Source organism: Petromyzon marinus, chromosome 28 (assembly GCF_048934315.1).
Source record: "Petromyzon marinus isolate PM22_M1 ecotype Great Lakes invasive population chromosome 28, UKy_Petmar_22M1.pri1.0, whole genome shotgun sequence".
NCBI lineage: Eukaryota > Metazoa > Chordata > Hyperoartia > Petromyzontiformes > Petromyzontidae > Petromyzon > Petromyzon marinus.
Window position 1 is genome coordinate 265,588 of NC_133694.1, and position 27,425 is coordinate 293,012.

The following is a 27,425-nucleotide window of genomic DNA, read 5'->3' on the forward strand; positions in this document are numbered from 1 at the left end:
GGGAGGGGCTGGGTGGGGAGGGGAGGGTAGGGAGGGTGGGGCTGGGTGGAGAGGGGAGGGTGGAGAGGGGAGGGGTGGGGAGGGGCTGGGTGGGGAGGGTGGGGAGGGTGGGGCTGGGTGGAGAGGGGAGGGGTGGGGAGGGGCTGGGTGGGGAGGGTGGGGAGGGTGGGGCTGGGTGGAGAGGGGAGGGGTGGGGAGGGCCTGGGTGGGGAGGGTGGGGAGGGAGGGGCTGGGTGGAGAGGGGAGGGTGGGGAGGGTGGGGCTGGGTGGAGAGGGGCTGGGTGGGGAGGGAGGGGCTGGGTGGAGAGGGTGGGGAGGGGCTGGGTGAGGAGGGTGGGGAGGGGCTGGGTGGGGGGTGGGAGGGAGGGGCTGGGTGGGGTGGGGCTGGTCACCCCGTGGTGCCCTTACAAAACTCAACGTTTAACCTACTCACGCCGACTTGTGCCCGCCCTCACAGTCGGGCATATTGTGCGGAATACACCACGTGGTGGTGCCGCCGTTGACCCTGGCCATTGAGCGAGCAACCCAACGTTCCCACTCCGCAGGAATGTTTATTAATCAGACCGTCTATTGTGGGCGGCATTGGTTGGCTGTCTGACTAGCGGCGCCCCTGGATGGTGAAGACGACGACGAGGAGATGGTGACGATGGGCTTGAGCAGCACGACGGGAATCCCACTTCCAGCAACAGCCACGAGGTCTCCCACAGGGGCCCTCTGATACTCTCAACGTGGCCTCACCCCGGCCACACTCCCCCCCCTCTCTGGGACCTACCAGCGGGTTCCCAAGGCTTCCCGCTGGGCCCCTTCTGTGACCTTTCCCCGAGACGCCCCCCTCGTGTATGTCATGGCCTGCTGACGTCTGTCTCTACTGCCGCACACCGCAGATCCACTTTTTCGCCAGCGGCAATCGCGATGCCACTGCACATGCTGCAATGCTGAGCGCCACAGTCCCCCGCCAGCGTGTCCTGAGGCGGCCCAGGGGGTCTTTGGCCAGTGTGTGGGGACGACGACGCCTGGGAACTCGCCAGGAGGAAGATCTCGAGTCTGTGGCCAGGGCCAGGGCGGTGTGGACCGCCACGACTCAGCGCGCTGCCGCCGCGACCCTCACCAGGACGATGGGACGAAGAAACGAAACAAAAACACGTGTACAGTGTACAGCTTGCTTAAGCCATAGCGCGGGTTATGTGGGCGGGGGCCGCCCCTCGCGGTCGCAGCAGTGCACGCGTTGCGTGCTCGCACCCGGACGTGTTCATAGTTATTATTGTTGTTGTTGTGTGCTGACTGCAACTGGAGGCGGTGGTGGTTTTGTATACCCGTCAATGTTGTACACTGATTAGTTCTGGGGGTGGTGTTGTGGACCGATTGGTACTGGATCATCGCAGCAGTGCTGGTAACTAACTAGTACCGGAGGCGGCGGCTACCGATGAAACTCGTTCCATGTTGTGGCACTGCGCTCTCGTGACAGCCGTGGTTTCAGTACTGTAGTAGTATTAGTGGGGGTGGTGGGTGAGCGAGGCTGTTTCCGCGAGTGACATTTGACGTTTGGTGGCCGCTGAGAGCTGTTGAACTCGAGGTGAAGAGAGAGAGGATCTCCTCATTCCACTCGTCACCCCTTCTTCACACACGACGGGTCCTTGCCATGGACATGGAGGATGACGAAGCGATGCTCTCGGTTGACGACGACGTCGCCCGGTTTCCCGAGTCGGAGCTGAGCGTGAACACAGTGGTGAGTGCAAAGTTCAGTCAGAGATTTGCGTTTACAGTATATTAAATAATAACTTAGTCCTGCCGATCCACTGGTGATATTAAACGTATGTACTGTATGATGGATATACTGTGTGTTTAACTTCTTTCGCACCGTACGTAGCCAACCGTGTTAACCGGAGACGGACAACTCAACACAAAAATGCAGTTCCAAAGAAATTATTTTCTCAATCGAGATTTAAAAGTGGATAGTTCCGATGGCTTTCGAATATCGGAAGGAATGGCATTCCAGACGGCCGCAGAAAGACCTCCCACATGTCGTGTTGGTAGCCGTAGAGGATATTTGACCATACTTCCCCGTGGTGGGTCACCAGTAATGTTAGCCCTGGCAGTCATCACCATGGAATCCAACTCGGTTGCAGTGAGCCAACCACTGCGCCACCGCTCCACCACGTTACGTAGCGGTGAATATAACACAATAAATAACACACTCCATTGACCACAATGGTCTTCTGGGAGTGATCTCTTTCAGCAGGATCGGTTTAATCCAAGCAGACGACCGGTTTTGCCATCGCGTCTCGTCGACACGTTGCGTGGTTGGCGGCGGTGATGGTGATGATGAGAGGATTGAGTTGTTGTTGCTGCTCTGGAAATCCCCGCGCGAGTCGACATTGCCGCAAGAGGAAGGACGTCTCCGTGATGTTTAACTTCTCTCGTGCCCCCATGTCAAGGACAGACCTCGATTAACGAACGTTTGGTTTCAGAAATTGACAAATTATGGCCACTTTTCGATTTCCGAAATAGAATTTTCGCGTTCACGAAACGTCACGCAGCACCAACAACAACAGGAGGAACGCCTCCACACCGCCCTGACAGTCACGTTATTTTTTTTGTTTTAAATTAATCAATCGTTTTAATATTAATGTGCTTTATTATTTTTGATTTTGAAAAGTATATTTTAGGTTAGGAGTAGCGTTGGAATGACTGTCCGAAACGCATCCCTCGTTTTTTGTATTAAATTAATGGGAAAAGCCATTCCGATCAACAATATTTCGTTTTACACGTGTTTTTGAAGAAGGCATCGAGGGATGCCTGTACTGTATTCTCGCCAGTTACACAGTCACATAATTCAGCTGCGTTGGACATAATCTTGTTGCGTTGTAGTTTTGCGTGGAACTAGGAGCCATAGCTAAGCCCTTGCCTGTAAACCTCTGTAAGTTTAACAGCGTTGGTTCAAGCAAGCCAGCTCTGCTAATGAGACACTGAATGTCAAATCCGGTCTAGCGTTTGCTTGTATGGAACCAATGTTGCTGAAGTTATGGCCTCACGTATCTGTATGAGATCGAAATTCCTCCGGTCCAGCCATGTAAAACTTCTGCAACTGCGTGGTCAAAGATGTTAAAGCGTGTAGGGGCCACTGGACATCTCTGTTACACCCCCAAAGTGAATAGAAAATCACTGACTCGTGGCCAGCTTTACCCGAGCCTGCCCGCCATCAAAAGGTCCTGAATGATTGTGAGTCGAGGTGGATCGCAGCACAAGCCACCTGTACACAGGCGCAGTGGTATTGTGATGGTAACGGCTGTGCTGGTTGGTGGATATGGGCAGTGCTAAAAACAAATCACCTATTGTGGGGTGTTATGTTGGCTGTTTACCACGGGGAGTTTAGGGGATTTCCAATGGCCTCCACCAACTCTAACCCACGTGACAAACACCATATCATGCGAGATGCGGGGAGAATTTTTTTTACAAAAGTGGATTCATTTGGGGTGGCAATCCACCTACAACGATATTATATAGTGTAATGAAATTTAATTTACATTTGTAATGCGCATTTCATCCGTAGATACCTATGTGCTGAGTCTGGAAGATAGGAAGTAAACAGAAGAAGGGAAAACGACCACAACTAGAGGGTATAGGTCAGTTTAAAGAGATGAGTTTTCAAGACAGACTTACATATCCAACGATTTAGATTTTCTTGTTAAGGCAAATCGTTCCAAAGCCTGGGAGCTGCATTGGCAAAATCCTGATCATGCGTGATGGGACATTTACAGTTAACATTACATTTTTTCAGAAATGTCGCCTTTACATTTAATTCTCAAGTACATTTGAAAAGGACCTGCCAAGTTCACGTGGTGACTCGAGTGACCAATTCGACATTGCCACTTTTATTTAAAGCCAACTTGAGTTGACCATGGACTCTGGAGCCTGCAGGAAGTCAGCTTGACTCGTGTTGGCTGTCCAAGGGAACGAGCTCGGGAAGTCTCGTTGTAAGCAAATGCAACGCAGTGAAAGACTTGCAATTCGATGCTGTTGTTTTCAACCGTGTTTATTTGATAATTTTTTTGTATCAATAATTTAAATGGCATTGTCTCGTTGCTGATGTCGGTATGAATAATTTGCCTACAGGCTTGAGTCACGTGAGCTTTATTAAAACCCTCTGCTGCTAGACCACCCTGATTTGATGGCTTACTGAAAATCGATAAAGAAGGTACACCACTCCGTCCTTTCGTCTCCACCATTGGCTCACCCACCTACAAACTGGCCCGATTTCTGTCTGAGACCTTGCAATCATTTACTAGTAAGACCACCTCAGCTGTACTTAACTCAGCTCACTTTATTTCTTCAATTAAGGACATCTCACTATCTCCAGGTGATTTGCTTGTCAGTTTTGAACTGGTATCTTTGTTTACCAAAGTTCCTGTGCCTGGCACCATTGCAATCATTGAAGGTTTGGTCCAACAAGGACTGAATGCTGATGTACCAGCCCTGGTTAGACACTGCCTCATCAACACTTCACCTGGAATGGAACATTATTTAAACAAGTTGAAGGTACCCAAATGGGTTCTCCCTTATCTCCAGTTGTAGCATTGTTTTCATGGAGAAATTTGAGACAGATGCCATCCAGGCATCCACCCTACGTCCTTCCTTGTGGAAGAGATACATAGATGATACGTTCGACATCTGACCACATGGCCTACCAGCTCTGGACCAATTCTTCATCCACATCAATTCCATACACCTAGCCATCAAATTCACCATGGAGGTGGAAAAGGATGGCAAGTTACCATTCTTGCATGTTTTAATCGAATAGAGACCTGATGGCTCAATGGGACACTGTCTACAGGAAAGCCACCCATACGAATGCCTACCTAAAACCTGACTCCCACTACCATCCATCCCAGAAGGATTCCCTCATCAAAACTCTATACCATAGAGCTCGTATTTCCGACCATCACCACCTAGCCAGTGAACTGGAGCACGTACACCAAGCCCTCAAGATGAATGGATATTCAGACTATAGAATCCGTAAAGCTATCACCCCAACCTTTGGGAAAGAACCATCTGAGGACCCAATCAAAACCATCACCTTGCCATACATAGCAGGGGTGACCAAAAATATTTCAACACAGTACATAAAATTCGTGATTTGATCCCATCTGTGAAGGATGTGATCCCTGACTTGCAATACCCCGGTGTCTACAAACTGAGCTGTGTGTGCGGCGGCAGTTACATTGAGGAAACTAAGCAACATGTCTCGGACCGGGTTTGTGAACATAAGGCAGATCTGAAACATGGTAGGACCAAAACCCCGGCCGTGGCTTATTGTTTTAACGCTGTGGGCACACACTAAATTGATTTTGCCAAGAGGAAGGTACTCTGAAAACCCACTGGCTATCAGCAAAGATTCGTTCATGAAGCCATCCAGATATATACATTCAACCGAGAAGATGGGTACAAACTGAGTAATCGTTGGAAGAACGTTATTAACCAGTTAAGGTCATAACTGGCTGTGATGTTCCCTTCCTACCTGCCTATCTTAGCAGTTATTTTCGACTCTCTGAGTTAAATTCACTAACAGCCACCGTTGTTTGCTTTCCTCGATGTGGTGGTGGCTCTTTCCGAGCTCTCTCCGATCTTACATTTACAAGCAAATTTCTTACATTGACACGCTAATCTCTCACAACACAATGGCCAATTTAAAACCAATAATTGGAAAGATGTCATCAACCAAGTCAAACTTTAGCTGCCTTATAATTGTACAGCCATTTCCATATCTTCCAGTTGGTTGTGCTCGTTTTCGATAACCACTCGCCATCGCCTCTCCGTCCCCCTAACCCCCTGCAGCATAACAAAAGGCGGCTTAACTTAGCTCCCCCCCACGGCCCTTCCTGGGCTCCTACCCCGCCCTTAACCTGTATATAATCTCGGGTATCTTAGAGCTCTCTTCACTTGATACAGCAATTTTGCTGTGACGTTTCCACCTGAAGACGAAAGCTTGTGTTGCCTCCGGAACGTCGTGATTTAATTTAGTTGTTTTCATTTATTTTATTTTACCTACATGACTTTACTAAAAAAAACAGAGTATGAATCCTTGCAGTCACGAAAGCTTCAAATCTAAAATTCTTCCACATGATATTTTAATCTTGTCTGGGCAGACAGGTTTAATAGATTTTGACTTTGGATACATTTTTACCGAGACATACATCCTTGCTAGAGGCACTGTGGCAGATTGCCTAACTCGCAGTCAGAACCTTGCGAGTTCAAATCCTGTACGGGGAGTAAAAGAGCAGATCAACCCTTCCAATGTTGTATTTGGCAATTTACACTCTGGACACCCTTGCCAATGAGATGTTCTATCTCAAGGGATTCTCCAGGTGAAATATTGTAACAAATAACATAAAATGAGTAGGACATCATGGAACTCAACAGTGATGGTCCTAAGATTAGACTAGGCCCCACAAAAGAAATGTGAAATTTCCACTATTGGATCATGATCACCAGTGGAGATGAGCACCTCACCTGAGCGTGCACGGACATGGCTAGACGTTGACTCTGTTGCCAAAAGAGATGTGTGCTGAGCCGGTGAACTTGGACTAAATACCCCGTGACCTTGTTGCCAATGCCTTCAGGGGAGGAGGAGCTTCTGGCCACAGGGGAGGAGGGAGAAGGGGCTGCTCGTGACGGTGCTCGTGCTCACCCTCACGCTGCTATGCTGCGTCGTCACCCTCGTCGTGCAGAACCAGCTGCCAGGTGGGGACAAATGTCATCACCACGGGAGTTGAGCGAGGGCTTCGGCCTGAGCATAGAGCACCTCCATGGGGAGCGAGAGGGCCTTTACAGCGATGCATGCACAATTCCAGTCTCATAGGCCGGTGCTGCATTCACAAGGTGAGCAGAAATACGCAATAAAACTGCCGTGGTACATTCCATTTTTGGGGGGCAGCACTTATTCTTTCATATGTAAGTGGAAATGTAAAATCACCTGTGGTAGAGTCAAGACAGAGGAGCCGCGGACTGCCACCACACGCACGCCACAATGAGTGAACGGCTCCGTGTTTTAATCTCCCAGTCCCAGAGAAGCCCAAGAAGCCCGGTGTGTGCATGACGCGGGAGTGCGTGCACATCACCAACCGAGTGCTGAACTCCCTCGACCTCTCTGCGGACCCCTGCAACGACTTCTACTCCTACGCTTGCGGAGGCTGGATCGATATGAACCCCTTGCCCAACGGTCAAGCCTCCTCGAACCCCATGGATATCTTGGAGCGCGGGAATCTGCAGCGACTAAAGGGCGTCCTCGGTAAGTGGCGCATCTCGCAGTCGCTCCACTGACACAGATTGCATTGCAAATCGAATCCGATTTTTTTGTACATTTGGATAGGAGGCTGGGAGCGCACGCCTGTGATGTAGCTCTGCGGCGTCAGCGACAGTTGGTGGATCACACACATTCTTGAAACTCCCAAACGCACTGGGCTGTGAAACTTGCCTGGGTATGGCATTACACATCCAGGTTAATTTAATCTTTGTTCCACCTATACAGGGATCGAGTCTTGCCTCCCTTGCACGTGTGAGTTATTTCTGTGTACCCTGGTTTCCTCCCACTTTAAAACACTCATTAATGGAATTGGCCAAACATCCTGATATTGGGCCACAGAGCTTGGACAAATATTGGCACTGGTTCTGGCCACCTTCCTACTCGTCTGTGGTTTCCCACACTTCGGAATCATAACAAAAACCGCACATTACGAATTTGTGAGGCAGACGGACATGCATTTTACGGTTAATACACCCACAGAATTGGGGTGTGTGGTCATTGAAGTGTGTTTGGCATATGGGTGGAAACCAGGACACCTGGAGAAAGCTTCTACGGTATTCGCGAACTTGCTATCCGCAATTTTGGCTTTTCGCAGATTACATTTGGAACTCTATACGACTGCATAGAGAGTGTGAAAGAAAGTGATGAGATAAAGTGATGAGAGAGAATATGATGTGGGGAAGTGAGGAGAGAAAGTGATGAAAAAGAGATGAGAGAGATAACTTATCGAAGATTTAGAAGCATCTGCAGATGTTGCACGTATGATATTTGTAGGCCAGTACCGTTATCCGCAAAATGTCCTATGCACAAAGATCTCCAGAACGTATCTCTCTCTCAGGTAATACTGTAATCAAGGGGATAACACACAGATGGGATAACATGCAGACAAATTTAATAACCCGTTGCTGCACTGCCCTCTGCTGGCCATCTTGTAGCCTAAGCTTTCAACAGCTGGTCTTGGCATGCACTGTCTCATCTGAGCATTACAGTGAGGGAAAAAAGTATTTGATCCCCTGCTGATTTTGTACGCTTGCCCACTGACAAATAAATGATCAGTCTATAATTTTAATGGTAGGTTTATTTGAACAGTGAGAGACAGAATAACAACAACAAAAATCCAGAAAAACGCATGTCAAAAATGTTATAAATTGATTTGCATTTTAATGAGGGAAATTTGTATTTGACCCCCTCTCAATCAGAAAGATTTCTGGCTCCCAGGTGTCTTTATACAGAGATTAGGAGGACACTCTTAAAGGGAGTGCTCCTAATCTCAGCTTGTTACCTGTAGAAAAGACACCTGTCCACAGAAGCAATCAATCAATCAGATTCCAAACTCTCCACCATGGCCAAGACCAAAGAGCTCTCCAAGGATGTCAGGGACAAGATTGTAGACCTACACAAGGCTGGAATGGGCTACAAGACCATTGCCAAGCAGCTTGGTGAGAAAGTGACAACAGTTGGTGCGATTATTCGCAAATGGAAGAAACACAAAAGAACTGTCACTCTCCCTTGGCCTGGGGCTCCATGCAAGATCTCACCTCGTGGAGTTGCAATGATCATGAGAACGGTGAGGAATCAGCCCAGAACTACACGGGAGGATCTTGTCAATGATCTCAAGGCAGCTGGGACCATAGCCACCAAGAAAACAATTGGTAACACACTACACCGTGAAGGACTGAAATCTTGCAGCACCCGCAAGGTCCCCCTGCTCAAGAAAGCACATATACATGCCCGTCTGAAGTTTGCCAATGAACATCTGAATGATTCAGAGGACAACTGGGTGAAAGTGTTGTGGTCAGATGGGACCAAAATGGAGCTCTTTGGCATCAACTCAACTCGCCGTGTTTGGAGGAGGAATGCTACCTATGACCCCAAGAACACCATCCCCACCGTCAAACATGGAGGTGGAAACATTATGCTTTGGGGGTATTTTTCTGCTAAGGGGACAGGGCAACTTCACCGCATCAAAGGGACGATGGACGGGGCCATGTACCGTCAAATCTTGGGTGAGAACCTCATAGTTCATAGTTCATTTATTTGGTATAGCCCTGTGAGCCATTCGGCTCTTGAATCGGGTGCAACCGCAACAAACAAAAAAACATCAACAAGAAAACATCTTAAAGTGATTATGTGACTGTGCAAACAGAAAATACAGGAAAAAAATATCAAAATATTCCTGAAATAGCACCGTACACCAACGCTGTGTGCAAAAATCTCAGTGGGATGCAAGTCAAATAACAACAACAACAATAACCACAAGCCAACTAAGATTAAGGCCATCTGTCTAACTCCGTACTACAATTAACAAAAACATGGCCAAAACAAAAAAAAACGTTTTCGAAATCACCAAAGTAAAAGCCATGAATGCAATGTAACAGTGATCATAGTGACTGTGACCGAATTTTTAACAATAAACTATGTAAATAAATTATAACACCAAAATCTAGAGCAATATTTTAGGCCACTGAATAGCAGTGGCAGCTAGGGTTGTACAACTCCTCTAGAGCAGTTTTGAGTGAAGATCTCATAGGTAGTGATTCAAGTTGCAGTTTATTGTAAATAGCATTCCAGACCCTGGGGGCATCAATAGCAAAGGCCCTTCCTCCAGTTTTTGTATGGCAATAGGGAATGTGAAGCTGGTAAATGAGCGAAGACCTGAGGTCAAATTTGTTCTTTGAAACAGAGAGGAGATTCAGTAGGTAGTCTGCGGAATTTTTTGTAAGTACATCGTGAATAAATAAGATCTGGTGCACAAGCCATCGAACATTAAGAGATGTTAAGTTTGACCCAATGTAGAGATCACAGTGGTGAGTCCTATATGGGCAGTTCAATGCAAATCTTAAGGCCGAGTGATAGATGGAATCAAGCTTCTTCAGTACAGTACTTGGGGCTGATTTATACACGATGTCACAGTAGTCAAGTAGAGGCAGTATGGTAGCTTTTATCAATTCCAAACGGAACATTGGGGGGAAGCAGTGCTTGTGTCGATACAGACAACCAATTTTTATTTTTGTCTTTTTACCAATATAATCAATGTGATCTTCAAAACTAAGTTTTGAATCCAGGATGACCCCAAGATACTTATAGATCTTGACTTGCTCTATTTGATAATTATTCAAGGAATGTAATTGGGGAAAAATAACTTCCTGCTTTAATCCCAGAGAGAAGCATAGCACCTTGGTTTTGGAGGTATTCAGGACTAGTTTAAGAGAAACTAGGGTGAGAACCTCCTTCCCTCAGCCAGGGCATTGAAAATGGGTCGTGGATGGGTATTCCAGCATGACAATGACCCAAAACACACGGCCAAGGCAACAAAGGAGTGGCTCAAGAAGAAGCACAAGGTCCTGGAGCGGCCTAGCCAGTCTCCAGACCTTAATCCCATAGAAAATCTGTGGAGGGAGCTGAAGGTTCGAGTTGCCAAACGTCAGACTCGAAATCTTAATGACTTGGAGAATATCTGCAAAGAGGAGTGGGACAAAATCCCTCCTGAGATGTGTGCAAACCTGGTGGCCAACTACAAGAAACGTCTGACCTGATTGCCAACAAGGGTTTTTCCACCAAGTACTAAGTCATGTTTTGCAGAGGGGTCAAATACTTATTTCCTTCATTAAAATGCAAATCAATTTATAACATTTTTGACATGCGTTTTTCTGGATTTTGTTGTTGTTATTCTGTCTCTCACTGTTCAAATAAACCTACCATTAAAATTATTGACTGATCATTTCTTTGTCAGTGGTCAAACGTTCAAAATCAGCAGGGGATCAAATACGTTTTTCCCTCACTGTAGCCAGGTTCCTCCTGGTTGAGCTTCCTGGATCTGACGGGATGAGAGACATTTATTGTGATTTGGTCATTGAAATGTATTGCAATTAATAATTTCGGGATTTATTACTACGGATATTCTAAGAATATGTTTTTAAACATCCATGTTCCTGTAGCTTTTACTTAACTTATGCGGCACTGATGTCAGAGCTCACTAGACTCACAATGAGAAGGTCACAACTGAGTTCAACTGCATGCCAGGTGTCGGTGCGGCCCATCATCCCTCCGGGGTGGTTACATTAAATTAGTTAACTTTATCGAAGTGAGGTAGATGCAGGTAAACGTGACGAAGTTTGCCGGTGCCGTTTGTGTTGTGATTACAGAGACCAACGGAACGAAAGAGAGCCAGTCGGAGCAGAAATCGCAGCGCTTCTATCAGTCCTGCATGGATATGGACGCGATAGAGAAAGCCGGGGCCCAGCCACTAGTGGATGTCATTGAGAAGGTCCTCGCATATACATTATTATTTTATTGTTTCCCTTCAATGTGACTTTACCGAAAGAACCAAGAATATAAAGTCCTTGTACACATTGAGCATAAGCATCAATGTTAATTGATGATGCATTGTCCCACCGTTCATTTCCAGCAGTGGTGATGAGCATGGCTCCACACTGATCGGATCGTCGTGATGTTTCACCTTTGACTTTGTAATGGATCTTTGAATTTTCTGTCACTGTGCCACCTCCATGGCTTTGCGGCATTTATTATTTTTTACGCAGTTGAGCACGGGCTGAAAGGCCCAAAATGCAAAGTGGCCAGCAACAAACAGCACTATCAAAGTTGTAATAGTTCAGAGATAACATTTTTTAATTGAGCAAGGTTATAAGAACTTGGGAAACAAAACAGTGGGGGGGGGGGGGGGGAGGGAATTCCAAACTGGAGCAGTGCAAGGGAAGAACTAGGAAGATAAGTGAGGTGACCTGCAGTGTGGTGAGTAAGTGGGCAAGTGAGTGTTGTGACAATCTGCAGCGTGCTGGTTGAACACAGTCTAGTGGATGAAACGAACCAGTCTTTTATGAGCTGAGTCCTCAACAGACCATCTGGGTGGGTGTGTGCGCGAGCAGCTTGGCGGCTGGAACATCTCGGGCCGGTGGAACCGCAGCATAAACCTGCAGAACGTCTTGCAGGATGTGACGAAGAACTTCACCTTGGGATGTTTGTTCGAGCTGAGTATCGACGACAACCCCGTGGACTCCCAGAGGGTCTCCTTGCAGGTGCTGACGACGCTGTCGGCCTCCTGGCACCAGCTGCCTGATGCAGATTGTGCCTCATCCTGTGGCCCGGGCACACAGCTCACAAACTATAATTTACCAATCGTGTTTATGTTGTGGTTTAAATGCAACTGCATCTCTAGACCCTGTGCAACAAGCAAGTGGGACATATGCTCACATGCACTGAGAAGGTATCAGAAGAGGTGGGCGTACCCACACTTGACCGCATCACATGCAACCCACCGAATGACAAGCTGCGGTGGTATCCATTTACACCGCTGGGTGAAGAGAAGCGGTGGGGGAGATTTAATAACCTTGCCCCATTGTTTCAACTGCTGCGCCGGGAGATGAAATCGAATCGGCAACTGCTGGACTGCGAGTCCATTGCGCTCATGATTACTCCGTGGCAGGTTACATAGTCTGTGGTTTCTGATTTGCTGCGTTTGTTCTTTCAGCTGGCTCAGCCCAATCTTGTTTTGCCATCAAGGGACTACTACTTCAACAACACCGAGGAGAACATCAAGGTCTGTTGAGCACCTAGCAGTTGGCCTGTAGCCCTAGAGGGAAGAACGGCATTTGAAAAATGTACAGAGGGATCACAGTGTTCAGATGTGAGCCATCGCTTGAGATGCTTTGGAATAGAATGAGGCAAGGACATATTGTAGAGGACGTTGTGATGGGTGGGACACGTGTGCAGGGTGGAGGAGGGCATGGTACCCAGACGTGCATTACAGTGGCACCCAGAGGTCAGCAACTAAGACGGCAATGGTGATCTCGACACTAAAGTAGTGCTCCTTTAAGGATGTGTTGACTGTAGCAAGGGGAATACTTAAAGACTGCAGATGGTAGTGGTGATGACGAGACTTTAAGAGCAGAGTCAGACCCTGGGAGTTTAGGTGCAATCGTGGAAGGAAGCGATGGTGAGATGTGGTCGTTATCGGCGGCATTGACCACAATGATGTCTTGACCTTCATCAGCAACAGAGAATGTCGCAATCCCTTTCTGTGTGATAGATCCAAGAGGCCTACCTGGAGTACATGCAGGACCTCTCCCTGCTCTTGGGTGGCGAGGAGAACGCCACGCGCCACGCAATGCGGGACGTGCTGGAGTTCGAAAAGCAGCTCGCGGTCATCTCCACACCCAACAGTGCCATGCGGGTCATGAACATCAGCGATCTGCAGGTAGCTTCCCTGATCGCGCTGCGATTGGCACGCATGGCCACTCTGCTACACCTCCGCAGAGGGTCGTGGCCTGAAGGCCTTGCAGATCTGCAGTGATCATTGGAGAACCCAGTTCTAGGTGGTCTATTGATCACTCGTGATGCTTTTCAATGGTACAAAATCATGGGAAATTTGGCGTCATGCAGATCCACATTAATAATATATTTTTTTATGATTCGGCCAAGTGGCTCAGCGGTGGCGCGAGTAGCTTACAATTGAAAGGTTCCGAGTTCAAATTGTGGTTTGGGGTGGACCTAACCCATCTGGAGTCAATAAAATGATAACCCATTCTGTGGGGAAGGCAACCTCCGATTAGGACGTTTGGCTACCTACGGTGCGAGAGAAGTTCAACATACATACAACAGTGGTTGTCCTATGCATAGACTCGCCTCCCCACCATAGGAATATGGAATTTCCACCACTGGCTCAGGGCTGTAAACAGGAGATGAGCACCATCTGAATATTTATTTCAGCAGGAAATGTATTTGACTTCTAAGTAATATTCTCACGCATGTTACTACCAATAGTATGATGAATGCCTGGCATAAAGCTGTCAATTACCTATCATTTGATATTAAAATTATTCTTGAATCAAACTATTCCATCTTGTTTGGCACATTAAAAAAGTGTAATATTACTATTAAATACTTGAAATTACTGTATCGAATTACACGAGCACAATTTTTGTTCCTGGGTAGTAAGTATTATTTCGTAATTGCTAATGCCTAAAAAGTATAGAAAATGGCTATTATTCCCCACAAGCTTTGCTTTTGTGACCAGTACAGTGATATTTTGAAATTTGCCTATTTTAAATGAGAAAAAGGTTGAATGTGTTTTTTCGTTCACATAAAGTCTGCAAAAAAACAATATATGAATAAAAATGTACATGTATTTATACTAAAGTAATACAAAAATGACTAGGAGTGAGTAGTTTTTCGAGATTTACGATTATCCTGTAAATCACTTTCATGAATTAGCTCCCAAATCTCGTCTCCCATCATGTTCTCGTTATACTGTCCTTGGTAGCGGCATTCAAAGTCCATTATATCATGGTGGAAGCGCTCGCCTTGCCCCTCCGAGTATGCTCCCATGTTCTCCTTGAATTTATCAAGATGAGCATCAAGGATATGGAATTTGAGGGACATCCTACAGCCCATTGTGCCGTAGTTCTTCACCACTCTCATCATTCAGCTCCACGTAGTTTTCGACCTTGTGATTGCCCAGGAAGCCACGAACCACTGCAACAAAGCTTTCCCCAAGCCGCTTTCTCCTTACGTGAGCTTCTTGGGGAATTCGTTGCACTCCAGGATCTTCTTTATCTGTGGTCCGACAAAGACACCGGCTTTGACCTTTGCCTCAGACAGCTTAGGAAAGAAGTCTTGAAGGTACTTGAAGGCTGCCGACTCCTTATCTACAGCTCTGACAAATTGTTTCATAAGGCCCAATTTGATGTGCAATGGTGGCATCATCACCTTCCAGGGGTCCACCAGTAGCTCCCACTTGACATTGTTCCTCCCCACAGAGAACTCGGTCTACTGTGGCCAGTCCCGCCTGTGGTAGTGCGCCTTGGTGTCCCTGCTGTCCCAAAGGCAAAGATAGCAGGGAAACTTGGTAAAACCGCCTCGGAGACCCATCAAGAATGCCACCATTTTGAAGTCTCCGATGACCTCCCAGCCATACTCATCATACTTCCAGGCGTCCAGCAAGGTCTTGATGCTGTTGTAATCCTCTTTGAGGTGGACCGAGTGAGCCAGGGGAAGAGATGGGTACTTGTTACCATTATGAAGCAGCATGGCTTTGAGGCTTCTGGATGAGCTGTCAATGAAGAGACGCCACTCATTCTGGTTACAGGCGATTCCGATTGCCTCGAACAGACTGGTCACAATGTGGCAGAAGCAGAGCCCATCTTGACGGGTGTAGAAGCTGCAAAAAGGTTGGTGACGCTTCCTCTGATCTGCGACTTGCACACTTTCATCCAACAAGTTCCACTACTTGAGCCTCGACGTCAAAAGCTCGGCATTGGACTTGGTGAGACCAAGATCTCTAATCAAGTCGTTGAGGTCTTTTTGGTTGGGGGAGTATGGGTTTCTCTCCTCTGCTCCACCTCTGAAATTGTCATCTGGATCTACAATGTCTTCCTCGCTCTCTGAGTTGCTGCTCTCTCTCTGGAGGAGTGGGTACGGGGAGCTCATGGCAGTGTGACACCGAGGCGATGGATGAAGGAAGGTCCGGATACGTAATAGCAGGTGCATTCTTGTCAGTCCGACGTTTGGAAGGGTCCACCATGCAGAAGCAGCAGTTGCTTGAGTTGTCAGTGGGTTCCCGTCAAATTCTTGGGATAGTGAACTTCATGGCTCTCTTTTCCCCTCTGTACCATCCTACAAAAATACATTTATTTCACCCATGACTAATGTGTAAGAGATTCCACAGAGTACTTTTTCGCTGTTGTCTTGATAGCAAAATGCATCTGACAGATGCTTGCAGCCTCTTGATGCCATCTCAGAAAAATGCAGATATGTATCCACTTAGGCAGCTGGAACTAAACTGAACTGGTGGGCTCAAGGCCCCTGTATTTATACTAATATTTATATTACTCGAAAGTTCTAGAATGTTCTAGAAGTTACTCCAAGTTCACTCAGCACTGAATCTATCTGGAATGTTCTGGAAAATAGGTACATTTCCAAATATCACTGTCCTGGTCACAAAAGCAAAGTTTGTGGGGAATAATAGGCATTTTCTGTACTTTTGAGGCATAAGCAATTAGGAAATAACACTTGCTACCCAAGAACAAAAATTGCGTTAGTGTAATTCGATACAGTAATTGCTACACAGTGTTATTAATAGAAGTTAAGTTTCCAACTGCACCACTATTTGAACTACATTAATTCACTTTAGGCATAGGCTTTCACGACCAATATCATCCATAATATAGAAGTTTTTGGGTTATATCACGTAAATATAAATGTGTCGTTAAACTCGCCACCACCCGACACAGCCAACTAGTAAGGTTTGTCACGTAAACAGAACATGCCAATTCGTTACTAGTACAGCACACCGGTGTGCTGGAGAGCAAATCCATAACATTTACAATCTGAGTACACCCATTCATCACTTTCTTGTGCGTCACATTGGGTGTTGTTTAGGATCCAATGTTTACATTTTCCGCTGCCTGTGTGCGTTTCTTTTGGTGCAGAACCTGTCGCCCTTCATCGACTGGTTGGCCTACCTGAAGGTCGTTTTCTACCCGTTCATGATGGAACCATCGGACACCATTGTCGTGTTTTCTGAGAACTACTTTCAAAAGATCACAGCTCTCTGCAAACGCACGCCGCTCGAGTAGGCAGCTACACCCAACACTGCTCATTATTTTCACTTACTATTAATATTACAACAACATTTTGTGTATTTAGTTGTAAACTCAGTGGTTGAGTACAGGTCTAAAGATCCAAAACCTCAATTGATAATTGTTCATAGCGTGCTGCCGGCCATGTTACGTGTTCAGCCTTTGGGCCAAGGCTGAGCAATTGTGTAAAAAAATGTCTAACAACAAACAATGAAATTGTAACAGAAAGGGTCTTCACTTTTTTCAATTGAGCAAGGTTGTTATACGAGCTTGGGGAATAGAGACAATGGGAAGGTATTTTAAAGTGGAGTAATATGAGGGAAGAAGCAGAAAGAGAATCATTGTGACCTGCAGTGTGGTAATTGAGTGAGTGAGTTGTTGTGACCTGCAGTGTGGTGGATGAAAACAGAATGGATGACATGAAACAGTCAGTCTGGTAGACCATCGAATCCGACAGGCTGCTCTGGTTATCCAGCGGGTGTTCTGACCATAAAATACATGCCGTTCGCTTCACCGTGAATCTTACAGATACCATTCGGTTATAAAAAAGTTGGTCACTGTGTACTGGTGTCGTGATCCAAATTTCTAAATTACCCACAGATATCTCAGGATTGTGTAGAGAAATCATCACTCCCGACTGGCAAGCTAATGCCCACATGCATATCAGTGCTGTGTCACCGGGTACCACAGAGGGATAGCTGCCACTGGGGGTGCCCTTCGAATGTTTGAGATGAGAAGTGATGTCAGGTGCTTTGAGTTGCTGAGGCATTTAAGCAAAGGTATATTAATGCAAAGGTATTATAGATTATTTCTCAGTCGTTGAGCCAAGGGTATGGAGTGTGGACTCGGCTATCCTCTCTCTGCCTTGACCAGGGTGCTCAACAACTACGTGGTGTGGCGCGTCGTGCAGAAGCTGATTCCAAGTCTAGGCAACCAATTCGAGACTGTAAGGAACAAGCTAAAGGATGTCATCTTTGGAACAGAGAAGGTAGGCCGAGTTAAAGAGTCCTGCAAGGATCTTACTTTTTGATGGTTATCATTAATATACTTATCTTCGCCACAAATCGGCTGAAGCGCATGGAGCGATGTCACGCGGGTCATGTTGCATGGGGTTGTCTTCCTGGCAGCTGATTGGCTGGTGCAGTGGGATTAATGACGTCATTCCTAGCAATCACTGCCATACCCCCATCATATCATTCGGACACCCATACGACCTTTGAATTTGGATTGGTTTTCCATTATAACATTTCAGATATTTCTACACTTGCAGCATTCATGACTTAAGACAAATATTGCAATCAGTTTCTGTGCTCTAGACCCCTGGGCCTTGTGTCCAGGGCTGTCTCACAAGTATAAGGTGTGTATTTACATAATTAAAGCTCTTTCATCTTGTGTTGCAACTTTTACTTGCTTCGTTTGCTTTTCTAGGGCGGATTTGTCCCTCGGTGGCAGAAGTGCGTTTTAGAGACGGACAGAGTCATCGGCATGGGCCTTGGAGCCCTGTATGTGAAGCGCTACTTTGACGTGCATCAAACGATACAGGTGAGAGCGTGGTGTGTCTGGTAGGACCAATCACTAAGAGATGGAATTAAAAAAAATGTTTCGATGAATAGAGAAATATCTGGACACGGTAGTGAAATAACAGTGATAAAGAGGTGACTGACTACTCGTGACAAAGTGACTGGAGTGAATTGGTGATTGTTGAAGCAACCCGACTGCTTTACATTGAGGTTTATCGAACCGCGTGGCGTCTGCGTGAGAACAGGTGGAAAAAATGATTGAATCCACGCGATTGGCGTTCAACAAGAACCTGGATACCCTGAGCTGGATGGACAATGTCACCAGGAGTGCAGCTTTGGAGAAGGTGAGGCGATGCGATTCATGAACGACTTGTACACGACGTTTGTTTCACTCATCGTTATCTTGACCCCGACTGTAGGGTCACAGAACTGTATGTGTTGTGATAAACGCACCGAGTCAACTACTCTTGCAGCCAGGAGAAGTGGGTGGCAGCGGCGCAGTGAAAACACTCGTCCCTCACAGCAAGAAGTCCCTGGGTTCGATTCTCAACTTGGGCGCCTTGCTGGGTAGTTACTGCTGAAGAGCAATTGCATAATACTGCCATATATGGCCCCACATGCGTCCCTTGTGGATGATGGGATGCTAGGGGGTGTGCCTCATGCCAGGCTGTCTCCAAGCGACTGGATCGGGATACACACGGCAATCACCAACCCCTGCTGACGAATGGGCACTCACAGCCCGGTGCTGGGCCACCTTGTGCTGCACTGGCACAGCTGTCACTGGGACATTTTGTTTTGTTATGGGAGTGATATACATGCAAATAATAATTGTGAATATATTATTCCTTGCTTTGCATTGTTTTGTACCTTTATTTTCTTTGCAGTCCAACTCCATGAGAGATAAAGTCGGATATTCACATCCTTTGCTGGACGATGCTGCGAAATTGGACAGCATATACATCAAGGTGCAGTTGATATGCGCACTGCCGTGGAGGAGATGCCACAATCGGAAATTGATTTAAAAGTCGAGTCACAGTGCTTCTTTGCTCCAACCCACATGAGGCAATCCTCATCTACGTTGGCGGCCCTGAGCCAGCAGTGGAAATGTCACGTTCCTGTCCATATGATGCTATTGACGTCCCACAAAGTGGTACCAATTTTACTGATCCCAGAGGGATGATGGGCCAAGTCAATGACTGATAACGCTGCCAGGAGGCTCAGTGGTGGAGCATGTGGCTCAGAGTCAGAAGGTTGTGAGTTTAAATCCTGGTTGGGGATTGACTCGCCCCATCATCTCACTGGGGTCGATACAATAACTATCACTCAGTGCGAAAGTCAACAGTGGTTGCCCTATGGATAGACTCACCACTGCCATATGAATGTGGAATTTCCACCATTGGCTCAGGGCTGTAAACAGATGAGCACCGTTTGAGCAGCACAACTTGAGCTGGCGAAGCCTGCGGGAGAAGCAGTCGCTCAGTGTGACCTCAGCACGTTTACGGATCGACATCACAAATACGCGGCGCTCGAGTAGGTGTGAGTGCTCTCCGTCATTTTATTGTGGAATTTCCGCAATGATTTGAGGCCTCCAAAGGAGATGGTGGCACTGCCCATTGCTTGTTTGAACTGGGAGGCACCGTGGCTTGGACTATCATCAAAGTATCATTTTACATAGATTTCGTGTTTTAAGAATTATTGTTGATAAAAATTTTCCATATTTTTTGGTCAAATTGATGTAGAATCGTTATTTTAATGCCACGCATATGTTTCATTATCTTTACGTTATACTTTTATGTTTTATTTGTATATATCCAACTGGCTTTGATCCTTAATCGAACTTTTATCCCATCGCTGGTTCATAGAATAAGAATGGTTATTTATTCTGGAGGAATCCATGCATCTAAAGGGTCTTGATGCATCAAAATAGTTTTTTCTATTGCAATTGTTGTTGCTACTGTTGCTATTGTTGGAGGTTCTACATTGGGAACTGTGTTTTGAATTGTAGGTGCAAGGGTGACATTCATGAATACCCATCCCTACCTGTAATCATCCTGGGTCGCCATCTCCTGATGGCAGTACAACAAGTGGGTTCATTCCCATCTGTACGGGGATCGAGATGTTAGTATCCCCCTCATACGCGTGAGTTTTCTTCGGAAACTCTGGTTTCTTCCCACAAGTATAAACACTTCTTCATGCCTTTTGGCGTCATCTGGTCGAGGATCAATTAGGTCGAGGCTCAAAAGAAAACCTTCCCTTGGTGTAGACCAATCAGTTTCAAGGACAATGCATATATTATCATAGTATGTTTTTTTTTTGCATTTTGACTGCAGGTATTGTGGTTAATGCAGATATGAATCTTCGTAAAAAGGTTTCAGTTTTGTTTCCAGAAAAAAAGGGGAAAAACCCTATTATTACTTCTTCATGGAGTTGACCAAACAACCCAATAGAGAACATTTGGAAATTGTTGGCACCAGTTCGAGCTGCCTTCCCACCGCTGTCTGCAGTTTTCCGCACCTCCGTGCAAAAACTGCGTGCGTAACAAATTCACCGGCACTTTGAAAAGCATCTTGCATGAATGACGCTGCACACGAATCAACCATGAATATTTAACCCAGGGCCTCCGAATCGATACGCCCACCACAAGGTTTTTCAGTGTTAATTCCTTGTGTTTTGCAGCTGAACCTTGTGAACGGCAGCTATTTCCAGAACGTGCTGAGCAGCTACCTGTTCGATGTGGAGGGATGGAGGGACTTGCTTCGTTATGGCCGCAGCACCGACACGTGCGTCTGTATTTCCACACGGCACCCTTTGCCAGGCTGTGATCGGCACACGCCCCCATTAGATGGCATTGCATGGTCCTCAACTGTCTTACAATTGAAAACACACACCTGTAGTGGTGGCGCGCTCGCCGCTTACAGAAAAGATTCACGGTTTAAATCTGGCAGGCTCCCCTGGCTAACATTGCGGGTGTATGAACCATAAAATACTGCGCGGCGTCTGCTACACGGTGGGTGGTAAGTCCCTGTGAGGTTGTTCCAAAAGAGCAAGCCATTACTGCAGGGACCGTGGTTCGAATTTGGAAAGTTACGGTGCAAATTACTCATTTGGGATAAACATAGCAACATTGCCCTCTTTGTGACAGCCTTGCACTGTACGACTGGTGCACATACCAAATGTGCTACATTATTACTGTATTGTTAATAGAGATTTGTTTTATATTGTATTGTCAATTACGATAGGGTTGTGGTTAATCCATGCTTGTGCCCATTGGTTCTGCACATACAGCACAACATGTGGATAATCTAGATAATTATTAAATTAAAATCGTCTCTTCAAACAACCATTGGGTGAACATTTCTGTAGGTGGCCTTGAGACAGTGGTGGAAATTCAACATTTTCCTTGTTGGGGCAAATCTGGGCCAAACTGTTGCATGCCGTAATTATTTAGCAGCCTTACTGTTACCGGTTGTTCCTGGCCCTATGATACCCGTAATAGAAATGTGGAAATTACACCAATGGATCAGGAATGAGCCCTGTGCCCTGTTGACTTCTGACCCTCCTGTCCATTGCAGCTGGCGCGTCACGCCGCCGACTGTCAATGCGTACTACACGCCTACAGAGAACAGCATGGTGTTTCCCGCAGGAATTCTGCAAGAGCCCTTCTACGACAAGGCTGCTCCCATGTGCGTGTGACTATTGATCAGGACACCTCCTAGGCGGGTTTCCCACCTAGGGGGCGTCAAGGTGCCATACTCTGGCTCGCTATGACAGGCGGGACAGCAAGTATGGACTAATCTCCATATGTTCCACCTGAGTGGGATTGACTGTTGCCCCCTTCCACGAGTGCTTTTTCCTTATGTGCTCAAGTTTCCTCCCACATTTATAAATACAAATTATTTGGCTCAAACCATCTTCATATATAGAGGACCACAGAGCTTGGGCAGCTGTTGGTGCCGGCTCACTGCGTGGCTGCTGCCTTTCACTTGTCTATGGTTCCTCCTAGCACCTCTGAGTCATCCTGCCTATTGGAGAGCGACCAAATACTGCATGGCAGTGGCACGTTACAAGTTGACATTATTATAATCAACAAAAAAAAGTCCCCTTTTGACAGCCTCATCACTCTCTACTCCACTCGTGTGCATACAGGTTCATCAATTACGGAAGCATCGGCACAGTGATTGGACATGAGCTCACACACGCCTTTGATGATAAAGGTATTTTTCACCACCATCACAAGAATAGCACCGTTAATGTACTGTGCATGAGAGTTGAATGTATTGTACTTGGCAGTTTTCTCAGCTGCTTGTAATCCATGTGCGATTTTTTAAGTTGGGCAGCGCATTGGTGTCCTCTCTCGCCACACATTACTTACTTTGGGCACCTTCAGGAGTCAATGATGCCTACGTCTGAAGATGCCCGCAGCAGGAGTGTGCGGTAAAAGCTCGAGAGAAGAAATATCCAACGGGTAGCCCAACTCAGGACACTGCACGTGAATGCAATTAAAAAAGATATATTCATAGTTCTGCAAATGCAAACTATGTGAGCACCAAATAGAAACACCAATGATTGCGAAGAGGAAAAAGTATGGCTTCGTGCCTGTGTCCAGTTGAAAAAATACACGAGCAAGGGGAGAGGGTTGCAGGGTTAGAGGTCGTGGTTTTTAATTTATTTTGCAGCCATTGCCGGCAGGAATGCCGCAACGCGTCGACTCGGCCATAAGTATTGCATCTAGACAATTCAAGTTATTTGTATACGTTGTGCGTAATGAGTTGTTCCCCTCCAGCCACTGGAGGCTGCTAGCCTGAATCATTACTCCCCTACACATCCCTTATTGCCAGCCCAACAAACGATTTCGTTGTTGCACACGGCAGGCAGCCGCTACAACTACAATGGCAACCTGAAAGAGTGGTGGGAGGCCGGCACGCGGAAGCAGTTTGAGGAGAAGGCCGGCTGCATGGAGCAGCAGTACGGGGCCTACGAGGAGCAGGGGCGGCACGTGAACGGGCACCGCACCCTCGGGGAGAACATCGCCGACAATGGAGGCTTGCACGTCGCCTTCCAGGTGCGTCCCGTCCTCGTCTGCCCGCGCGGAGCCCACGCTCTCTCACGGCATAGCATATTTCGTGGCCCCCTATCAGGAATTCGCTGGGGTAGAGCACTACCCATGATCGTAACATTCCGAATTCCCAACCCGAGGCCTACTCGTCACACCATCTTTCCTTGGTCTTAAAAGTAGATACCACTTTGTGGGAAGAATACAGAGGAGAGACTCAGAATAAGAGTCAGTGATTTCCTGCTTATGTAAGCATTGAGGCAGTGCTTATTTCCTGTTTATAGACCTGAGCCAGTTGTGGAAATTCCACATACCTATGGCAGGGACTAGTCTTTAATTAAGACAACCAATTAACTGCCCCACAAATTGGAACTCATTATCGACCCTAGCGGGAGAGATGATAGAGAGGGACATCCACATCGTGTGGCAAGTCGGCCTCAATAGATGCTCTCTAACAGCACTTGCCCCAGCAGTCTGTTTAGACTACAGTGGGGGGGGGGGGGTCTTTGTCTCTGTGTCGCTGCAGGCCTACGAGCAGTGGGTCGAGACCAATGGGAAGGAACAGTCGCTGCCGGCCATGAACCTGACCAACCAGCAGCTGTTCTTCATTGCCTTCGCCCAGGTACCCCTTGGGAGCCAGCGAGCCCAAGCCAGATACTCCACTCGTCGGTACCGCCTGAGATGGCGTCACTTTGGTGGTTCGAACTTCTTTGTGATTTGTTTGTGGCGGCCACTCACACAGGATGTGTGTGCTGCCACCTGGTGGGAGGAACCCAAAAGTATTCAGACAAAAACCCAGCGTACGATGGGTTAACACTTGCACAGATCGATTCAAGAGTCCACACTGTACTGCCATCTCCTAGCTACCCAATAGGCCAGGCCTGCGACATCTGATAATCCCAGTCTCTCATGCAAGTGCCAAGCAAGCAAGAAAGTTCAACCCTGCTTAACTCCTGAGTGCTTTTTCTTACACAGCTGCTGAGCACAGACCCTGAGGCCCAAAACGTCAAGCAGCCAGCAACAAACAGGACTAGGAAATATGTCATAGATAAGTCATAAGGTTTCGTGAATAGAGCAAAGTTCGATAAGAGCTTGGGAAAAGAGATGGTGGGAGGGAGATGTGATGAGATTGGGCGCGAGATTGGGCGCATTTCGGGTCGTTCTGCTTTGTCGTGCCGCCATTCGCAGACGTGGTGCTCGGTGCAGACCCCCCAGGCGCTGGAGGAGAGCTTCGTGACGGACAACCACAGCCCCCCGCGACTGCGCATCAAGGGGGCGCTCTCCAACTCAGCCGAGTTCGCCCGGCACTTCGGCTGCAAACTGGGCTCGGCCATGAACCCCGAGAAAAAGTGCCAGATCTGGTGACGCGGCCCAGCCACCCGGCGCTCTCGGACGCGACAAAAGCGCCGATCATGGAGCCAGGGATCTGTGGGAAGCGCAGTGGGGTTGGCGCTGCGGTTGGGTGCGGGGGAGAGGGGTGGAAGAGTTTTTGAAACAACCAAACGAAACCAGCAACACGATTGGTTGAAGCGCCCCTTCCCCACCCTCTCCCAGTTTTACACAATCACATGGGTTTGCTGGAATTTGCATCGGCACTTTGAGAGTTGCTACTTAATCTATACAGCTTTGTTCTTTTGGTCCCCAGGTCTTGCGCACACACACACACATTTTAAAATATCTGACAATTTAACACTCTCTAAGGGATGTATTATTGCTATGGTTGCTTCTAAAATGCGATTCCACATTGAGGTTGGGTTACTTTTTAAAATAAGACTTCGCTTTGTGCAAATGTTTTGTCCGTTTTTGCTGTCACCATTTAAAGTGAACGTTTGATGACGGGAAGGGGGCCCAGCACCAGATTAGATGGCGTAGCGGCTTGGCCAGGGTCCAAATCAAATCAGCTGTTCTCAACCGGTGGGGCACCCCTCAGCCTTTTGGGAGGGCGGGGGGGGGGGAAGAGTGGCGCTAGGCTGTGGCCTGGTTAACGTCCAGGAATCGTTTGAAATTCGCATCGAGAACGGCAACACAACGTGCGCGCACGTCGCTTCTTCCACAAACCTGGGAGGCCCCGTGATGTTCTGCTGAAGGCCAAGCCGCATATGTCACACGTGTGCAGATCACACAGTGATGTGCACACTCGCATGCGAGTGGAGGGCAGGGGACAAGTAGTCTTGATAGGGGATCGCCATTCAAGAACGTCTGAGAACCACTGCTGTCAATAGACATGGCGTGTCTAAACTGCTAGTTGCGGAATACACTCGTCAGTAGGTGGCAATCAACCACCAGTACGCGCAGCTTCACGACGTGTAATACACCATCAACTCACAGCCTCTTTGCTGAGCCGTCTCCTGTACAATGCCTTCACTTATCTGTTGCAGGTTCATATCTTTTGCAAAGAAAAAATAATAGATCACGACGTTTCGATTGCCACACAAGCAATCGTTCTCAGGTGCGAGTCGCTCACTTCACCGCCGAGCTTCCTGTGCAGTGTTAGTTGCACGTCGAGATATGAAATGCATTTACGTGGCCTCTGCACACTTTTGCAAAACGTTGCGACTCAAAGTGTTTGGGTGCTTGGCTCCTTGCAGTGGCCTCAGGGGTTACCTGTGTTTAATTCTGGTTAAGAAACCTCACTCTGTGAGATGAAAAGATTATCAGAATGTGAGTTGATGCACTAATGCTGCTGCAATGTTACGATGAGGGGACATTTTTAATGTATGGTGCATGACGTAAAATAATATGCTTGTGCAGAACTGATTTGGGCCGGTTTTTGTTAATTTCTGTACATTACAATGCACTGTATAATCCCATTACATTGACATTGACCAATAGAGGTAGTCGCATTGCCAACCACTTCTCTGAGTCATGTGATCTCACTGAATTTAGCCGTGATCTCGGGGAACATTTGGGAACATGTAACATCATGAGCTCCTTGATTATACGTTTTAAACATTTTATTTCCAACGGCGTGCTAGGAGAATGGATCTCTGGGGCTTCATCTTATTGAGGGATTTCCAGATAATAAAAATGCCTTTTCGTGCTTTTGTAGCGCTCTCCGACTTGAGTCCGTCCTCGGGATTGTTTTGTTTGATGATTGCTACTGCTACTACTCCTGTACAGAAAACAGGTCCCTGCAGGGTGGGCTGGTAGGACAAGTCTCTGCGCTGTCTTGCTGATTTTACACCCAACAGCACGAGATTTCACTTCGTTAAAGTATTGAAAGGGGACGGACGGACGGACACATTAATCTATTGCAGGCTGGTACACTCAGTTTACAACTTCATTCGTACCAGTATAAACTTAGCAATGCACCCCGACTACGATTGGACTATTGTGATGCTATTTACAGACTTGGTGTAGGCTCAGCGCTAAACACGGACTGCTTCCATTGTCCAACTCCCCCACTCCACTTGGCCCTCGATGCCCCCTACAGAACCCATCAATGTAAACTTTATTTAAACTCTAATCAGCTCCCCTTGATCTACACAGGAAACGACATTGAGCCATCTTCATCAAAAGTTACAAAAAAAAGTCAGCTACATATCCTCTTACTAGATAATTTAACTTCCCAGACAAATTCCCGTATCCTTAGAAGCTCCTCCCTTTCGTGTGGCGGTTGTCTCTAGAAATACCGAGCGAAAACGTTTGGGATTAAAAGCTCACCATCATCGTTCTATTTAAATCACTTTTGAGGCTCTTTCAAGTATCTGTGCAATTGCTATGCTATGCAAGGATTTAAGTTATGGTTGTTTTTGTATGTGATGTGTTATATTAGCTTTGTATTTAGGGGCCGTCCATAAATGACGTCACGCGATTTTGGCCGATTTTTGCCCCCCCCCCTCGTCACACGGCGCCACAAAAAGTCAGACCCCCCCTCCAATATGACGTCATAAAGCTCTGCCCCCCCCCTCAAAACCATATTAACATTTTTGAAATAAAACATGCTTCAAATCACT

At 47.0% G+C, this 27,425-nt stretch overlaps 1 protein-coding gene across 1 annotated transcript; it reads left to right on the forward strand.

Annotated features, from left to right (window-relative positions):
- Positions 1–779: 779 nt before the first annotated feature.
- LOC116946840 (endothelin-converting enzyme 2-like) lies at positions 780–26,515 on the forward strand. Its single transcript, XM_032962022.2, has 18 exons — positions 780–1,726; positions 6,618–6,738; positions 7,058–7,285; positions 11,446–11,567; positions 12,187–12,336; positions 12,789–12,857; positions 13,347–13,514; positions 16,747–16,889; positions 17,770–17,884; positions 18,325–18,438; positions 18,662–18,760; positions 19,301–19,381; positions 21,093–21,196; positions 21,989–22,099; positions 22,563–22,630; positions 23,288–23,478; positions 23,996–24,091; positions 24,658–26,515. The coding sequence occupies exons 1-18, from the start codon at positions 1,640–1,642 to the stop codon at positions 24,832–24,834; spliced, it is 2,244 nt and encodes a 747-aa protein (XP_032817913.1). The 5' UTR covers positions 780–1,639; the 3' UTR covers positions 24,835–26,515.
- The last annotated feature ends 910 nt before the right edge of the window (positions 26,516–27,425 follow it).

Bases quoted from the DNA above. Each gene is read 5' to 3' on its own strand.
- LOC116946840 (XM_032962022.2), top strand. From the start codon at position 1,640: ATGGACATGGAGGATGACGAAGCGATGCTCTCGGTTGACGACGACGTC. The intron at 18,439-18,661 runs GTGAGAGCGTGG...GCGTGAGAACAG, and splicing joins ACGTGCATCAAACGATACAG to GTGGAAAAAATGATTGAATC. The intron at 21,197-21,988 runs GTGCGTCTGTAT...TGTCCATTGCAG, and splicing joins TATGGCCGCAGCACCGACAC to CTGGCGCGTCACGCCGCCGA.